We start from the raw sequence: 17,266 nt of genomic DNA on the forward strand, positions 1-17,266 counted from the left end.
GAAGGTGAATTCCCTCAGGGGACCGTCGTAAGGCTGATGACTCCTCTACTGAGGTGTCAAATGCGGGAGAATCAGTTATTCCAACCTTAAGATTGATGGTGCAATTTCTTGCTGAATGATTGCTCCGCATTTATGTACCCTTAACTGAGTGTTTGGGTTCACTAAAGCCTCCTCAAGCTGTGCATGACTTTTCCTGTCCATTCATTGCTGGAAAAGCTTTTTTGTATCTGAGAGGATCACCCAGATAAGCATTTTTTTTCCCTCAGAAAAAGTTTTCACACTTTATCCTATGGTGGAGGAATATCACTAAGTAGGGTATACCAGCAATTAAAGCTGCTATATCCTTTGTGAATAAGTTTGACTTGTCCAGCAGACAATGCTCAAATGCTTAGGGATAAAGCGGATAAAAAGGTGAAATTCCTACAGAAAAAAAACAAAACTTTTTTTCTCCAGCAGATTGAGTGTCTCAGCCTGCGCTGACAGTAATTGCTTAATCATTGAGAGACCAGTTTAAACAGGTGTTCAAGGTTATCCTGCTCAGCGGGTCCAGGAGGCAGTTTTATGTTGGCAATAGTTGCTATGAGAGAGTCTATCCTTTGGGCCTTGCGCCCTTAGCTAAGCGCCTTGTAAGAAGTTCCTAGCTAGTCTTCCTTTTTGCGGTGAAACAGCTATTTGGAGATGTTTTGGATAATACATCCATTTCTAGTGGAAAGCACCCCTTTTGCCATTTAAGAAAAGGAGTAAATGTATTTTCGTTTTAAAGCTCCTTCTCCTGTGCCAGAGGCATCAGCCTCCAGGCAGTCATGGCGGCTTCCACCGTCAGGGTCAATCAAATAGGGGGAATTCTTCTTCAGTTCTAAAGGATCTGGCAGGAAGATTGTCGAGACGAATGGGGGACTTCCTCAATAGCTCCACGGTATAAACTGGAGTTCTAAGAGTTCCTGTCTCCTCTTTTTCTCAGATCAAACGTTTCTAAGGATCCAGAGAAAAAGAAAAAAAGTGATCATGGGGGTCCCTATGTAAGAACAGAGGTTGGGGTTTGATTCAAACCTCTTTTTTTTCACGGTGCCAAATCCGAATGGACTTTCTGGATCTCAAAAATCTAAATTCAATTCCTGAATATAACCACTCTTTTTTTCGTATGGAGTCAATCCAAATCAGTTATCTCCATCCTACAAGGAGGAGAACTTCTGGCATAAATCGACATTAAAGATGCATACCTCCATATGCCTATTTTCTCACTCACTAGTAATATCTGCTTTTCAAGGTGGAAAATCTTAATTTTCAGTGTGTAGCTCTGCTTTCTGGTCCAGCTACTGCACCTTGAGTGTTTACAAAGGTTCGGGCCCCTCTTCTAGCCAGATTAAGGGCCCAAAGTATAACGATTATGGATTACCTAGTCGATCTGTTCTTGATAGACCAGTCGGTAGCCCGCTTAGACCAAAGTATGGTCACCACATTCAACTACCTGGAATATCTAGGTCGGATTCTCAACCTAGGAGAAATCTTTTTTAAAACCATGAAGGCTAAAATACTTGGGTCCGATCATAGGTACACCCAGAAAAGGGTATTCTTACCCCAGGCAAAGATCCGCGCCATAAAGGAACTGATTTAGGTGGTCGAAGCAAGATGAATTTCTTCTGTTCAACTTTTCATGAGGTTGTTGGGAAAGATGGTGGCTGCATTCAAGGCCGTTCCTTATGCTCAGTTTCATTCGAGACTGCTGCAAAACAGTATCCTGTTGGCTATCGTCTAAATCTAGAGTCTACGGCCACATCACCCTGATAGCGCCTGATCTCGTCTGATCTTGGAGGCTAAGCAGGGTCGGGCCTGGTTAGTACCCGGATGAGAGACCACCTGGAAATACCAGGTGCTGTAGGCTGGGTGCGCCGGAGCCTCAGTTTATGGTTAATATCCAAAAATCTACTAAGGGGAAAATCGGTTATCACTGATTTATGCATTCCCTCCTATTCTGCCTGCGTTCACGACTTCTTCGCAGGATCAAGCAGGAAGGGAAGTCATTGATTCTTGTGGCCCCCAACAGGGCCCAGGAAATCTTGGTATGCAAATATCGTGAAGATGGCAGTAGGGGACCCATGGACCCTACCATCATGGCCAGACCTCTGGTGTTCCATCCTACTTTACAAATGCTAAATTTAAAAGTCTGGCTATTGAGACCCACACTCTGAAGAAGCGTGGGCTGTCAGGCTCAGTAGTTTCTACCTTGGTTATTGCAAGGGAGCCAGCCTCAATGATTATATATTATGGAGTCTGGGAAACATATGTCTCCTGGTGTGAAACCAGGAGTTGCACCCCAGGAAATGGGTCAAAGGTAGAATCCTTGACTTTCTGCAGATGGGGTGAGAAATAAGGCTGGCCTTAAGTGCTTTCTAAGGACAAGTCTCGGCCTTATCCGTATTATTTCAACGACCACTTGCTTCGCATTCTTTGGTCCATAACTTTATTCAGGGGTAACACGGCTTAATCTCCAGTTAGGTAACCCCTGATACCCTGGGACTTGAATTTAGTTTTGTCAGCATTACAAAACAGCCTTTTTTGGGGCCGATACAACATATTCCCTTGGTACTTTTTTGACAAGGAAACTATTTTTCTGGTAACCATATTTGCTGCAAGAAGGGTATCAGAATTGGCTGCTCTTTCTTGTAAAGAGCCATATTATTATTGTTCACAAGGATAAGGTAGTATTGCGTTCTCATCCTAACTTTTTACCAAAGGTAATATCAGCTTTTTTTCTAAACCAGGATATTGTTCTACCTTCATTTTTCCAGAACCCTGTTCTATGGAAGAAAAATCACTACATTCTTGATGTGGTGAGAGCAGTCAAAGTGTACTTAAAGGCAACTGCTCAGATTCGCAAAACGGATGTTTAATTACTATGGCTCTGTGTCCCGTGATGTACGATTAAAGAAAATAGGATTTTTATAACAGCTTACCTGTAAAATCCTTTTCTTTTCAAGTACATCACGGGACACAGAGGTCCCGCCCCTCATTCTAGTATACACGTGTATTGCTTTGCTTCAAAACTGAGATACTCCCAGTAGTGGGAGGGGTTATATAGGGAGGCAACTTCCTGTTTAGGGTGTGCCAGTGTCCAGCACCTGAAGGTGGAATATAACCCACATAGTAATTACTATGGCTCTGTGTCCCGTGATGTACTTCAAAAGAAAAGGATTTTACAGGTAAGCTGTTATAAAAATCCTATTTTTAAAGGAAAAAAATCCCCAGATTCCCACTGTAAAATATCCCTCCCTCAAATTTCCCCCAAACAATTAAACACCCCTGTCTCTAAACCGACCCACCAAAACAAAAATATCCCCCTCAGTCAATACCCTCTCCCCCAGCAAAGATTTCTAATTATGAAGAAAATCTCCCTTCATCCAATCAAACTCCCTTCCAGAAGCAAATCCCTGCCATTAACCACCCCCTGTAAACTTCTCCACAAGAAACTCCCCCCCCCCCTTCTCCAAAGCAAACCCACCCCCCTTTCCTCAATCCCCCCCACCAAAAGGAACTTCCCCAGACTGGAATTCTTACTTCCTCCTTCCTAAAACAGAAAATTGATGCCTCCCCACTTACCAGACCTCAGATTCAGCATGCCACAGAAGTAGGAAAACTTCTGCATCCCCAGTCTCCCTTCAGCTGTGTCAAATGATACCTTGAGTTCCCAGGAGTTCCCTCAACTGTGCACTGTCAATTGCCGGCATCTGAGACCTCGCAGTAATTTCATGCTTTTCAGGGGGACCCCTTATTAAACTGAGGGGATGGGGCACAATAGAAGGGGGGCTGGCTGCTGTACTCCGAAACACTGATTGCTTCTACTGTGCTGATGCTGAGGCTAAACAGCAGGGACACTGTTTGGGCATTTTGCCAGGATGCTTTGGGGGGGGGGGGGTGTTTGAACACCCCTGACACCCCTTTATCTACGCCCCTGAAGGTTATAGCTGATATCCTTAGGTGGCAACATATTCCACCATGGATCACTTTTCAGAGGGGCGGCAAGGGCTGTCACACATGTGAATGAGCCCTTAGAGAACCGGCGGAAAGGTCAATAGACTACCAGTGCAGTTATCACCGCACTTGTTCATCAGCCGCTGTGGAAGGATGTGTAGTTTATTCATTCCCTGGTCTTTGTGAATGAATGATGCAGCTGTGGAGGCAAAGCCACACACAGCAGCACAAAATTCAAATCTGACAGCCGTCGCTGGGAAGAACAGACCCTGGATTAGGTCAAGGGTTGGGGGATCAACATGGCACAATGTTACATTCCAAATATAGCTGTAACATAATTTAAAATACTGGAGTTAGTCTTTAGGGCCAGATGTCATAGCAGGTGGACAAGGCAGTGGGGGAGCATGTGGAAAAGTTGTTGGGGGGGAGTGCTTTTTATAATAGGCAGGGTGACAGACTGCCATTTATGTGAGTTGAAAGCAAAAAGTTTACCTGTAAAAAAGCAGCAACACTGGCAGTCTCTCCCATGCCTGCCAGAATTCCACACCACAGCTCTGGGGGGACTGAGACTGCTTTGAGGATCTGATTGCAAGGACTGAGCCACTGAGTACTGGTTCCAGAGACAGACGTGGATCCAGGACAAGGTTCCACAAGTGGTGAGCAGTTACAGCTGTGCTTACTACACCACTAGTAGCAGTTCAGTGCCACATGAGACTGCCGATTTGCTTCATAACCCCAAAGTCAACCACTGAATTCAGATTTAAAGGAACAGTAACCAAGTGCACCACCGTACAGACTGGGCCTCACCTTTATTCAGATAAAGTCTGCAAACCAGGCATCAGACAACTACCTCTCAGGGGTACCCCTTTCAGGAGTTATACATACACCTACATTCAGGGAATATACACAGAGTGCACGCTGGGACACTTATTTGTTGCAGAGGGATACAGCAAAACTTTTCCTTACTGTTTATATCAGGGATATGCACTTAGTGGACCTCCAGCTGTTGCAAAACTACAAGTCCCATCATGCCTCTGCCTCTGGGTGTCATGCTTATGGCTGTCAGAGTCTTGCTATGCCTCATGGGACTTGTAGTTCTGCAACAGCTGGAGGTCCGCTAATTGCATATCCCTGGTTTATATGGTTTGTGCTGCTTGTAAGTAGGTTACCTGCTGTGTTAATGCAAGCTAGGCTGGTGTGGCTGCCTAAAAAAAGTAAGAGTACCAGGCAAAAATTTAACTCCTTTAAAAACATATGTGCTCGGCCCTATACCCCCAGCCCCCCCCCCCCCGTTTTTGGATTTTCACTTCCTGTTTCTTATAGTAAGGATGCCTGCACCCGGAGCCGATGGGTGGATCGGCTTTGGGTGCCGACATCGTGGGCTTCCTGGACAGGTAAGTGTCAGCAGCTACAGTATTTGTAGCTGACGAGTTTTTTCTTTTTTTACCCAGGCTGGAACTCATTAACTTTGTTTTACTGCTCACGTTTTGTGGGCTTTTGGGGTTCAGCCTCCTGTCCTATGATCTATAAATGGCAGAAGTTTAGATCTCAGCAGCGTCGGGTCAGCGAACAAAAGGATGGGATTGTACAGGACACGCTGATTTGCAGTTCTATTGAGCACCAGCTTTCAGAATTCACCCAAGTCTTGAACTTCTCCCATCGAGTCATACCACTATGGACTTATACAGGTACTCTGGGGCAGGCACTATTACATCAGATAGAGAAAGAACATTCTGTCATGTTATGTTGATTATGCCACACTCTTAGTAAAAGATGTTAACCACAACAAGCCTGGTCTGAAGTCATTCAAGGGGTACACATGATGTCCTGGCGCACACACAAGGCTTTGAGTCTGCAACAGTACACAGAAGGTTCTCATAACATTTCAGCTACAAAAGGTTAACTACAAACAGTGGTGTGGTACATTGTAAGGTGACAGGTTCTCCAGCTCCCTCCCTAGTTGTCCGTCTCTGTTGGTCCCCAGGAGCAGATTAGTGTTACGGAGAGTTATGGCCTGGTTACTGGGTACGGAGAAACAAGGGTTAGCACTAGGAATGAGCCGAACACCGTTAAAGTCTATGGAACACGAACATGAAAAATCAAAAGTGCTAATTTTAAAGGCTTATATGCAAGTTATTGTCATAAAAAGTGTTTGGGGACCTGGGTCCTTCCCCAGGGGACATGTATCAATGCAAAAAAAAAGTTTCAAAAAGTGCCGTTTTTTCGGGAGCAGTGATTTTAATAATGCTTAAAGTGAAACAATAAAAGTGTAATATTCCTTTAAATTTCGTACCTGGGGGGTGTCTATAGTATGCCTGTAAAGTGGCACATGTTTCCCATGTTTAGAACAGTCTGACAGCAAAATGACATTTCTAAAGGAAAAAAAAGTAATTTAAAAGTGCTAGCGCTAGTGGCCGGCTATAATGAATTGTCGGTCCGGCAATACACATAAAAGTTCATTGATAAAAATGGCATGGAATTTCCCCACAGGGGGACCCCGAACCAAAATTAAAAAAAAAAAATGCGTGGGGGTCCTCCTAAATTACATACCAGGCCCTTCAGGTTTGGTATGGATATTAAGGGGAACCCCACGCCAAAATGTAAAAAAAAAAATGGCGTAGGGTCCCCCCAAAAATCCATACCAGACCCTTATCTGAGCACGCAACCTGGCAGGCCGCAGGAAAAGAGATGGGCAAGAGAGAGCGCCCCCCTCCTGAAACGTACCAGGCCACATGCCCTCAACATTGGGAGGGTGCTTTGGGGTAGCAGCCCCCCAAAGCACCTTGTCCCCATGTTGATGGGGAGAAGGGCCTCATCCCCTGCCCGGTGGTTGTGGGGGTCTGCGAGCGGGGGGCTTATCGGAATCTGGAAGCCCCCTTTAACAAAGGGACACCAAGTCCCACCCCCCGTGTGAATTGGTAATGGGGTACAAATGTACCATTTCACGAAAAAAAATGTCAAAAATGTTAAAGACAAGAGACGGTTTTTGACAATTCCTTTATTCATTTCTTCTTTCCCCGTTTCTTCCATCTTCTTTCTTCTGGTCTTCCTTCGGTGTTGTTCTTCCTCCATCTTCTTCTTCCCCTGCTTCTTCCTCCGCTTCCTTCTCCGGTTTTCTCGTCCAGCATCTTCTTCCGGCGGCTTCTCCGCTTCGCCCTCCGCACAATCTGCCTCAGTGGGAGTGTTCCGCTGTGTGACGCTTCTGTTGAGGTGACAGTTCTTATATAAATGGAGGGCGGGGCCACCTGGTGACCCCTCCCCCCTCTGACACACAGGGATATCCCTATGGCTTTCCCCCCGTGTCCCGGGGGTCACCCTGTTTACGTAAAGGACGAAACGGAGAAGAAGCCGGAGGAAGATGCCGGACGAGAAGACTGGAGGAAGAAGCAGGGGAAGAAGGAGGAGGAAGAAGAACACCACCGAAGGAAGACCAGAAGAAAGAAGAAACGGGGAAAGAAGAAATTAATAAAGGAATTGTCAAAAACCGTCTCTTGTCTAACATTTTTTACACTTTTTTTGTGAAATGGTAGGGGTACATTTGTACCCCATTACCAATTCACACGGGGGGGCGGGATCTGGGGGTCCCTTTGTTAAAGGGAGCTTCCAGATTCCGATAAGCCCCCCGCCGCAGACCCCCACAACCACCGGGCAAGGGTTGTGGGGATGAGGCCCTTCTCCCCATCAACATGGGGACAAGGTTCTTTGGGGGGGCTGCTACCCCAAAGCACCCCCCAATGTTGAGGGCATGTGGCCTGGTACGGTTCAGGAGGGGAGGCACGCTTTCGTCCCCCCCTCTTTTCCTGCGGCCTGTCAGGTTGCATGCTCGGATAAGGGTCTGGTATGGATTTTTGGGGGGACCCCACGCCATTTAAAAAAAAAAAAATTGGTGCGGGGTTCCCCTTAATATCCATACCAGACCTAAAGGGCCTGGTATGGAATTTAGGGGGACCCCCATGCATTTTTTTTTGTTTTAATTTTGGTTCAGGGTTCCCCTGTGGGGAAATTCCATGCCGTTTTTATCAATGAACTTTGTGTATTGCTGGACCGACAATTCATTATAGCCAGCGCCAGCACATTTAAATGACTTTTTTTCCTTTAGAAATGTCATTTTGCTGTCAGATTGTTTTAAACAAGGGAAACATGTGCCACTTTAGTATGCCTGCATAGACACCCCCCGGTACAAAATTTAAAGGAATATTACACTTTTATTGTTTCACTTTAAGCATTTATAAAATCACTGCTCCTGAAAAAACGTCAGAAGAAAGAAATGTGTATTTTAGGAAAGTCCATATGATCAAAACTTAAATTCAATTCCTCTTGATACAGACAGGCCAATCCCTTTTCATAACGCATCAGATGTGGTAAGTATAATCATGAGAGTGCGCTTACCGGACAAGGTGGACCCCTTAATTACAGGGGGTCAGACAAGCCTGAATAAGCCAATGGTGAACAGCTACGCTGGATCTCCTCTGCAGGGAACAATCGTCGTTTGTCCTGGGTAAATCCGTACCTTGAATGCAGGATGGAAAGCAGCAGTCCCCCAAGAAAAAAGGAAAACTCTAAGAGCGGTCCGTATAAAACTCCTCCAAAGTTTATTCAATATAAAACTGATATCTGTATAAAAGCGCTCAGCAATTGGCAAAAAAGCTCTCGTTCAATAGAGACAGTCTGTTCGCGTCTGAACAGCTGTAAGCATGAGATGGCAGCGGGTGACATTGGCCGTGAAGCTCCGCCCCCGTACGCAGCGTTATGTCCACAAGGACTTCGTCAGCGAGGGTGGAGCTAGCCTGTCACCCGGGGAGATAGATATACACGCTACATGTCTACAGGGAGTGTCCGATTACCAGATACGGAAACTGAGGCTGGAAATCTTTAAAAGTATAAACGGGGACATCAACCAGGACATAGCTAATAATTAAATAATAAAGGAAGTTTAATATAAAAAAAAAATGCATGGGTCCTAAAGATTATACGATCTATATAATAAACCAATGTAAATTCATTATAAAACCCTCCAGGACACATTAATGTAAATAAATAAGCACCTGCGGCCATCTCTTACAATTTTTCATTAAGAAGCTTAAAAATGATCAACAACAATATAAAAACAAACAAAAATATAAATATGTGCATATTATTGATAGCAGATAAGAAGAAAAAGCTTAAAAAGCAGCAAATGAGGCTGAAAAATTGTCAGCATTTACATACCCTGAGTGCGGTCAATTATTTGTTAGAGATAAAACAGTTGAGATCAAACGCAACGTTTAATCCTCTAGGGACCGACGCTCTGGTTTCCTGGATCCAGAAGGATTCTCTCCAGCTAAGTTGCCTAATAAAGTTACCACCCCTCCAGTGTTTTGTGACCTTTTCAATACCCCAAAATAACAATTTTTTTAGGGTCCCTGTCGTGGCATAATCTAAAATGTTTAGAAACAAAATGGGTCTTAAGGCCTCGTTTGATGTTATTTACATGCTCAGAAATGCGGACTCACATCGGTCTAGAGGTCCTCCCCACATACTGAAGACCGCATTCACACTGCAGCATGTATACTACACCTACAGTATCACATGTGATTAAATTTTTAATCTGATAGGTTTTCCCAGTGGCACTAGCAGAAAAATCCTTCTCTCTCATTATTAAATTTGCATTGTCTACATGCTGGACATTTTCCGCACGCGTAGAAACCTGACATAAAATTAAAGATGCGATTTTCTTTAATAACAGGAGGATCCACCACACCGTGGGCTATTAAGTCCCGTAAGGTAGGTGGTCGCCTATAAATAAATTTCGGGCGAACTGGGAGGGTGGGCCCTAAAATATTACCTTTTTTTAAAATATCCCAGTGTTTTAAAATGATTTTTTCTATCTTCTTATGCTGAATGTTATAATAAAGGATTATCCTGTATTGGGAATCATCGTGGATAACATTCTTGTTCCTATTTGAGTCTGCTACTAAAATAGATCTGTCAAGGGATCCCACTCTCAATAACTCCTCCATGATATGTGACTTAGTATAACCTTTCTGTTCAAATTTTTCTGCCATAATATTGGCTTGTGAAAAGTAGTTACTATCCAGAAAGCAGTTACACCGAAGGCGAATAAACTGCCCTCTAGGTATATTCAGTAACCATGTGTTGTGATGGCAACTATCCAAGGGAATGTAACCATTCCGATCGGTTGGTTTACAGTAGTTACGTGTTCTGTAAGCGCCTTCATGTTTAAAAATTTCCAAGTCTAGAAATGCTATGCTATTGACATCAGCATTCCATGTGAGATGGTATTACCATTAAGCCTAGACATGAATAACTGGAGACTGATTAAGTCTCCCTCCCATATCATGAACAGGTCATCTATATATCTTTGGTAGCAGACCAGCTGTGCCGGTCTGCTACCAAAGACAAATTCTTCCTCCCAGTGTGCCATGAATAGGTTAGCAACACTCGGCGTAAACCGAGCGCCCATGGCAACACCGAGGGTTTGCAAGAAGAATTTCCCACCATACCAGAAGTAATTTCTGGCAAGGCAAAACTCTAGCGCTCTTATAATAAAGCTAATGAGTTGAGGGGAGAAGTTCGACTTATCAAGAGCCCATTGGACTGAGCGGACAGTGTCAGAGCGCCCAATAATAGTATATAGTGAGCCAACATCGGCTGTCACCAATAAACTAGTATCACTAAAGGGTAGGTTTTCCATGATTTGTATGATATGTTTCGTGTCCTTAAGGAAGGCTGACGTAGTAGTAACCATAGGCTTCAAAAAATAATTTATATATTGACCCAAGCGCGCCGAGACAGAATCTATATCGTTTACGATGGGTCTGCCAGGCGGAGCCTGGAGATCCTTGTGAATTTTAGGTAAGAAGTATATGATCGGTCTTCTACAGGCGCTTGGGTTCAAATAGGATGCTTCTTTTTTATTCAGCACTCCCCCTGTCTTTCCTGAAGTGACAAGTGCCTCCAACTCCTTCTTGAATTGGAAAACTGGATCTTTACTGAGAACCTGATAAGTCCTTCTATCCGACAGTAATCGATCCATTTCTCCCTGATAATAAGATTTGCTCATGACCACTAGCCCGCCCCCCTTGTCGGCAGGTCGGATGACCACTTTTTTTTTTTCCCAATAAACTAATTCCTTTTTTTAGAAAAGAAGGATCACCAACTTTTCTAACTTTCAGGTCCTCTAAGTCACTAGATACCATGTTTTTAAAGACCTCTACCTGTCTATGGTCATTTTTTGGGGGGTTGAAAACCGATTTATTGGCTAAATTGGAGTGTGTACCCAAATTCATTGTAGGGTTGCCACAAGCAGACCTTTCTCCAGGTTTAGAAAGAAAATACCTCTTGATGTTCAAGGTTCTTACAAATTTTTGCAGACTAATATACGTTTTGAATTTGCTGAGGTTGCAAGCTGGGGCAAATTTAAGACCTTTATCCAACACTCTTAATTCATCCTCTGAAAGATCTACCCCACTATTATATATACCCCTACCTAGTGGGATTTTTGTCTTTTTTGTTTTATGTCCTGCTCTTCTCCCTCTCTTTGTCTTCGTTTTCCCCCCTGTCTGTTTCCAGTAGGGGTGCCCTGATTATCAGTGTAAATGTCCCCCTGTAACTGGAAAGCCAGTTATCAGCTTTCCTTTTCTCAGCGCTGAGGAAAGGAAATGCAAATAACCGGTTTTTGTTTACGTGATCAGCTGTGATTTGACACAGCTGATCACATGGTAAAAAAGCCTAAGTCATTGGCTCTTTACCCTGATCGGTGATGCGCCGTGTCAAGGGACACAGCTCACTACCGATCGCCACACTATGTGAAGGACATCATATGAAGTCCAGTCAGGATGGTGAGGCACTACCTATAGCAGATTGATGGCCGGACGAGAAGGTGTTAACTTTCACATAACCGCCATCTTCGGGCAAGGTGTATTCCTAGTGTTGGAGCAACTGACCCTTCTTGCACCAGGCGTAGCCAAAAAACTTACTCTAGGATAGGCCTCCTGTGTGACCCTTGCACTTGGCACCCAACAAGTTAAAGGGGGAACATATGAAGGAGATGTCATCTGTCTATCATACGCACCCCTGTCCTTACATGCCCTTTAATAGTCCTTAGAAAAGTAAGGTAAACTGCAGAGGAGAAGCTGAAAAGCATGCAGGAAGTTGTGGAAAGAGATGGCTAGCAGACAGGGAGAACTCCTAACATGAAAGGAGATTTTTCAAGTAATATTGGATTGTCAAAAATAAGTATTTTTGTATTTTTATTACAATGCGATCTCCTTTAGATCTCCTTTAAGCTGCGTGGCTGTGTAAACAAGTAACAAAACATCAAAAACAGAATATTTTTTTTTAAAAAAGTCTAATTTTATTGTATTACACATAGGAAAAAAAAAAAAAAAAAAAAAAAAAAATTAAAAAAAACAGTAAAGCACAATCAGTTTATATTTTGTAATATAATTTGCCCCCCCCCCCCCCTCAATCTACCCACGCCACCCCCTCTGTTTTGTATGGTCTCAGACCAGTAAAATAGGAAGTATATGAATTTTCATTTAGATTTTTGTGATAGTATTTTTCTGAAAATAATTTTATGCACTAACTCCATTTGTGTATATATTAAACCACAGAAAGAACATAGGATTATTTACATATGGCAATGTAACTTTTCAGTGACATCACATTCATTTACGTAGAAAAATGTCAGTCAGTAAGTGAAAGTCAATGGTGTGTAAAGAAATGTTAATGAGACAGAGCAGAAACCAATACCATCAAGAATCAGAAGGGGGGTTCCCGATTCTTGAAGTGGAAAACCTATCACTGTGGTATTTTCATATAAAAACACACCTACAAAGAATTGTCTTGCACCAGTAAGGTCCTGCAAATGAGGTGTCAAAGGAAATTTAAATGCATTCCATTATGATTAAGTCTGAATCAGTCCGTTAAGGGTCAAGTTCATGAAATATTATAGGAATGTAATGTGTGCATTTTATTTTGACATGTAAACATTAGGTAAATCTGAAATCATTTTCAGTGTTAAGGTTTATGTTGTGTTAGATATCATCATCATCATTCCTCCCCTGATACTTTATAAACACAATGAGCATTATGAATGCAAATAACGTACATAAGGAACCAAACACAAGATACGCTATGCCCAGAAAGGGGTTCTTCCCTCCCATCCAAGATACGGTGCTGAAGACAATTTTCTTTTTTCCTCCAAAACTTATAACTTGATAATCTGTTGAGAAATAGTTAAGGTTTCCTATTCACCAAAGTTTACAATTTTTCCTACAGAGACTGTTGCTAGTTTAAAAATTGGGCAGCAAATGGGGCAAGCAAGTCCATTAATTGCTGTACATTAATTGCTTAAAAACCATCCTTGGTGCACCTAAGCAGCCACTGTCTGTGCTCAGGAGGCGATCCTGCTGCCACTTTTTTTTTGTTTATATTTGCTGAATGGCAATCTTTATAAAAGGGACTAACGTGCTGTAACTGCAAACTGAGCTTTTGGGCTTGTGGTTGCAGCACGGCCTTATTGATTTGAATAGGTTTGACAGGCAACATGCTGTGATACATTTGCAGTGGCTGTGACTCTTTACCCCGTCCAGCTGTATTGGAGATTTTAGGTGGGCAGTTGGGGGGTAGTTAAACCACAGCTCAACCACTTGTTTTGGGCGTTTGTAGTGAACATGGGTAAGAAATTGGAGAACATGGAGAAAGTGTGGGCTCAAGACTTTTTAGGCACAGTGATTACTAAGTATATGTTTAAAATTCTAGTTTATTTAGAAAATATTAAAAAAGAGCATAAAACAAGTAGACAAATAGGATTCAATTCATAATTATACAGTTTACAAATTATGCACTCCATACATAGCTAACTGAATAGTTAAATCCGGTAATTAGAGCAGTGTTTAGAATCAAAAATCTTGATCAGTATAGTTACGTTGCGTGGAACCAGAAGCTATGCAGTGGTGATAATCAAATTCTGTATGAGCTCGACATGTTGCGCGCCAATTGCGCTTCTTCAGGAGCACAGAATTGATTACTGTAATGAACAATACATTTGCGGTAATAAGGGGGGAGGGTTATAAGCCTCATGGATTCACACAGCCGTCTCGTAGGGAGCGGCTGGTAATATGGATTATCCCCAATTCTGCTAAGGCTGTCATCAAGATAGACCCATAGAGAGAAGTAAAAAGCCATAAGTACAGAGTATCTATCAGTATTTAGAAGCAGTATCTAATAGGCAGTTATGGATCAAAGCTTACCTGGATTAGCAGTTAGGTTAGTAGATAAAAAAGGAGAGGGTTTAGACCTAATAGATTCATACAGCCGCCTCGTAGAGAGCAGCTGGTAAATTGGATTGTTCTCCCCCCTTCCTCCCCCTTTCCCCCCCCCCCCTTCCTCCTCCCCCTTCCTCCTCCCCCCCCCCCCTTTTTTTCCTTCCCATTCCACTCTTACCTATTATGCAGCACATATCCCATATTTACTTTAGTCCACCCAGTCATTACCTTTTTAATTATGTTACATTCGTCCCCACATTGTCTGTTTATTGCCGGGTCTCTGTAGGTTAGACACATTTCCTTAGGTTTTAGGGACAGCCTCTTCCACTATTTCACTACATGGTTTGTTTATCTAATTTAATTTAATTTAATTTAATTATATTACACCATGATGAATTATTTACCGCAAATGTATTGTTCATTACAGTATTCAATTCTGTGCTCCTGAAGAAGCGCAATTGGCGCGCAACATGTCGAGCTCATACAGAATTTGATTATCACCACTGCATAGCTTCTGGTTCCACACAACGTAACTATACTGATCAAGATTTTTGATTCTAAACACTGCTCTAATTACCGGATTTAACTATTCAGTTAGCTATGTATGGAGTGCATAATTTGTAAACTGTATAATTATGAATTGAATCCTATTTGTCTCCTTGTTTTATGCTCTTTTTTTAATATTTTCTAAATAAACTAGAATTTTAAACATATACTTAGTAATCACTGTGCCTAAAAAGTCTTGAGCCCACATTTTCTCCATGTTCTCCAACCTACTTAGATAAGACGTGGCACCTGTAACTAAATTCGTATCCGCATGACCACTATGTGCTGATACGTCGAATAAATTTAATGGGTAAGAAATTACTGCATAATGCAGACTACACACGGCCAGATTTTGTTTAATAAAATTTAAAAAACATTTTTACTTTTTCATAGTTTAAATACCTGCGTTCCCCCAAAGTCCCACTTCCCTAGCTTTTATTCTTTCCAGATTTTGTTCAAGATTAAGCTAGCAGACGAAAAAAAAATTACTAATTGTGTGGTGAAAGAACAGGGAATACTTAAAGCATTTGTTACCCCAACACTTCACATTCCTGATGTGTGCCTGATGTACCATGTACTTGTATGAGAAAGTATTCTGTTCCTTTTGTATTGCTTCCTTTGTGCGAAATCTCTGTTCCTGTCAGTCCCTCTGCTTTCCTATTAAAAACTGACCACACTAAGCAGGAGAACACACTGTGGTCCGTTCTCTAGCTGTGCTGGGAACTCAGCCTGCTCTCCTCCAATGATCACACTTGTCCCCCCCCCCCCCACTTAATTTTTTTTGCACTGATTACTGCATTGGTGTCACTGGTCCCATAAATAGTGTCCCTAAGCCCTGGTCCACATTGGTGCGATTTGACATGTCAAATCGGCGGCAATGGCACTGTCCTAGATTTCCAAAAGTAGTTTCTGTACTACTTTTGGCGATTTCGGAATGCGCTTTCCATTGACATCTGTGCAGGAACCCACACAGATGTCTCTAAAATCAGAACTGATATGCAGGAATGAAATCGTGCAAGTTCAGCTGAACTCGTACGATTTTATTCCAAAACTCAGTGTGAACCTGGGATTAATGTCAGATTTGTCTGCCACAGTGTTGCAGTCCTGCTAAAAATCACTGATCACTGCCATGACTAGTAAAAGAAAAAAAAAAAGTTCCATAAATATATCCCATAGTTTGTAGACACTAACTTTTACGCAAACCAGTCAATATACGCTTATTGGGATTTTTTTTTTTTAAACCAAAAACATGTAGCAGAGTACATATTGGCCTAAACTTAAGAAATTAGATTTTTTACATTTCTTTATTGTATATGTTTTATAGCGGAAAGTAAACAGTGGCTTTTTTTTTCAAAATAGTCGGTCTTATTTTTTTTATAGTGCAAAAAAATAATAAACACGGGAAGTAATCATAATACCACCAAGAGAAAGCTCTATTTGTGGGAAAAATTGACATACATTTTTTTTTGTATCCAGCGTCACGTGACCGTGCAATTGTCAGTTAAAGCAGAGTTCTATCCAAAAATGGAACTTCCGCTTAACCGTTTCCTCCCCACTCCGGTGTCACATTTGGCACCTTTCAGGGGGGAGGTCGGGGAGCAGATACCTGTCTAATACAGTTATTTGCTCCCACTTCCAGGCTATAGATCCCCACAGAATCTGCGGCGATCTATGCCAAGTCCGGCCCCTCCTCCGCTCCCCCTGCTGTCTTCTGGGAGACACACAGGTCCCAGAAGACAGCAGGGACCAGTCAGGACGTGCAGCGCGACTCGTGCATACACAGTAGGGAACCAGGCTGTGAAGCCGCAAGGCTTCAATCCAGGTTCCCCTACTGAAGATGCCAGCGCCTCCACCCGGGAGCCGAGGGGTGGGTCGGGTGAAGACCTCGCAGGCGCCCTGGACAGGCAAGTGTCTTTATTTTAAAAGTCAGCAGTAAACAGTACATCCAGCAGCCTCACATGTTAGCGAGGAACATAGTTCATTTGGGCCAGCTTGGATGTAAAGTGTAACAAAAGCTGGAATTCAGCTTTAAGTCAGAGTCTCTTTACCTATTTAAGCAGGTCGAGATGGCCATAATACTTATTTTTAACATTGTCCCTGGCAGGTGAATTATAGCTTTTGAACTATAAAGTAACCAATATCTAGAAATCTGAAAAATGTTTGGGGTAGTAAAAAAATAGTAAATAAGTTCCACATAAAAAAAAAAAAAAAAACACGTTACAAGGACGCACTGTGCAGACTGGCAGTATCGAGCGGTGTACTGCAGCGATTCTGCTCCTGTCTGAGGCGGCTGACTGCTATATAGATACCTGCATATGCCTTTTTACTATTAGGCGCACGTGAGTGGACTCAATACAGGTTTGCTTGTGTACCTGGTATGAAGAGCATTGCGCAATGATCTCTTTTTTTCTTATCTGCTTTATTTGTGAGGTCTGACGGCGATCGTCACAGCTGATGTGAACAAAGCAAAGAAACATTGT

At 42.7% G+C, this 17,266-nt stretch overlaps 1 protein-coding gene and 1 pseudogene across 3 annotated transcripts in view; one reads left to right on the forward strand and one right to left on the reverse strand.

The window, feature by feature from the left end:
• Nucleotides 1-1,763: 1,763 nt before the first annotated feature.
• On the forward strand, nt 1,764-1,882 carry LOC141130768 (5S ribosomal RNA; annotated as a pseudogene).
• Nucleotides 1,883-12,432: 10,550 nt separating this feature from the next.
• LOC141128251 (cell cycle control protein 50B-like) overlaps nt 12,433-17,266 on the reverse strand; it is a 62,060-nt gene continuing 57,226 nt past the window's right edge. For 2 of the 3 annotated variants that reach the window (XM_073615444.1, XM_073615445.1), the window contains one exon: nt 12,433-13,195. In XM_073615444.1, coding sequence (XP_073471545.1) covers nt 13,008-13,195 — 188 coding nt within the window. In that variant the 3' untranslated portion in view covers nt 12,433-13,007. The remainder of the gene's footprint in view (nt 13,196-17,266) is intronic. The other variant, XM_073615446.1, reaches the window with a different exon arrangement.

This window comes from Aquarana catesbeiana, linkage group LG02 (assembly GCF_042186555.1).
Source record: "Aquarana catesbeiana isolate 2022-GZ linkage group LG02, ASM4218655v1, whole genome shotgun sequence".
Classification (NCBI taxonomy): Eukaryota; Metazoa; Chordata; class Amphibia; order Anura; family Ranidae; genus Aquarana; species Aquarana catesbeiana.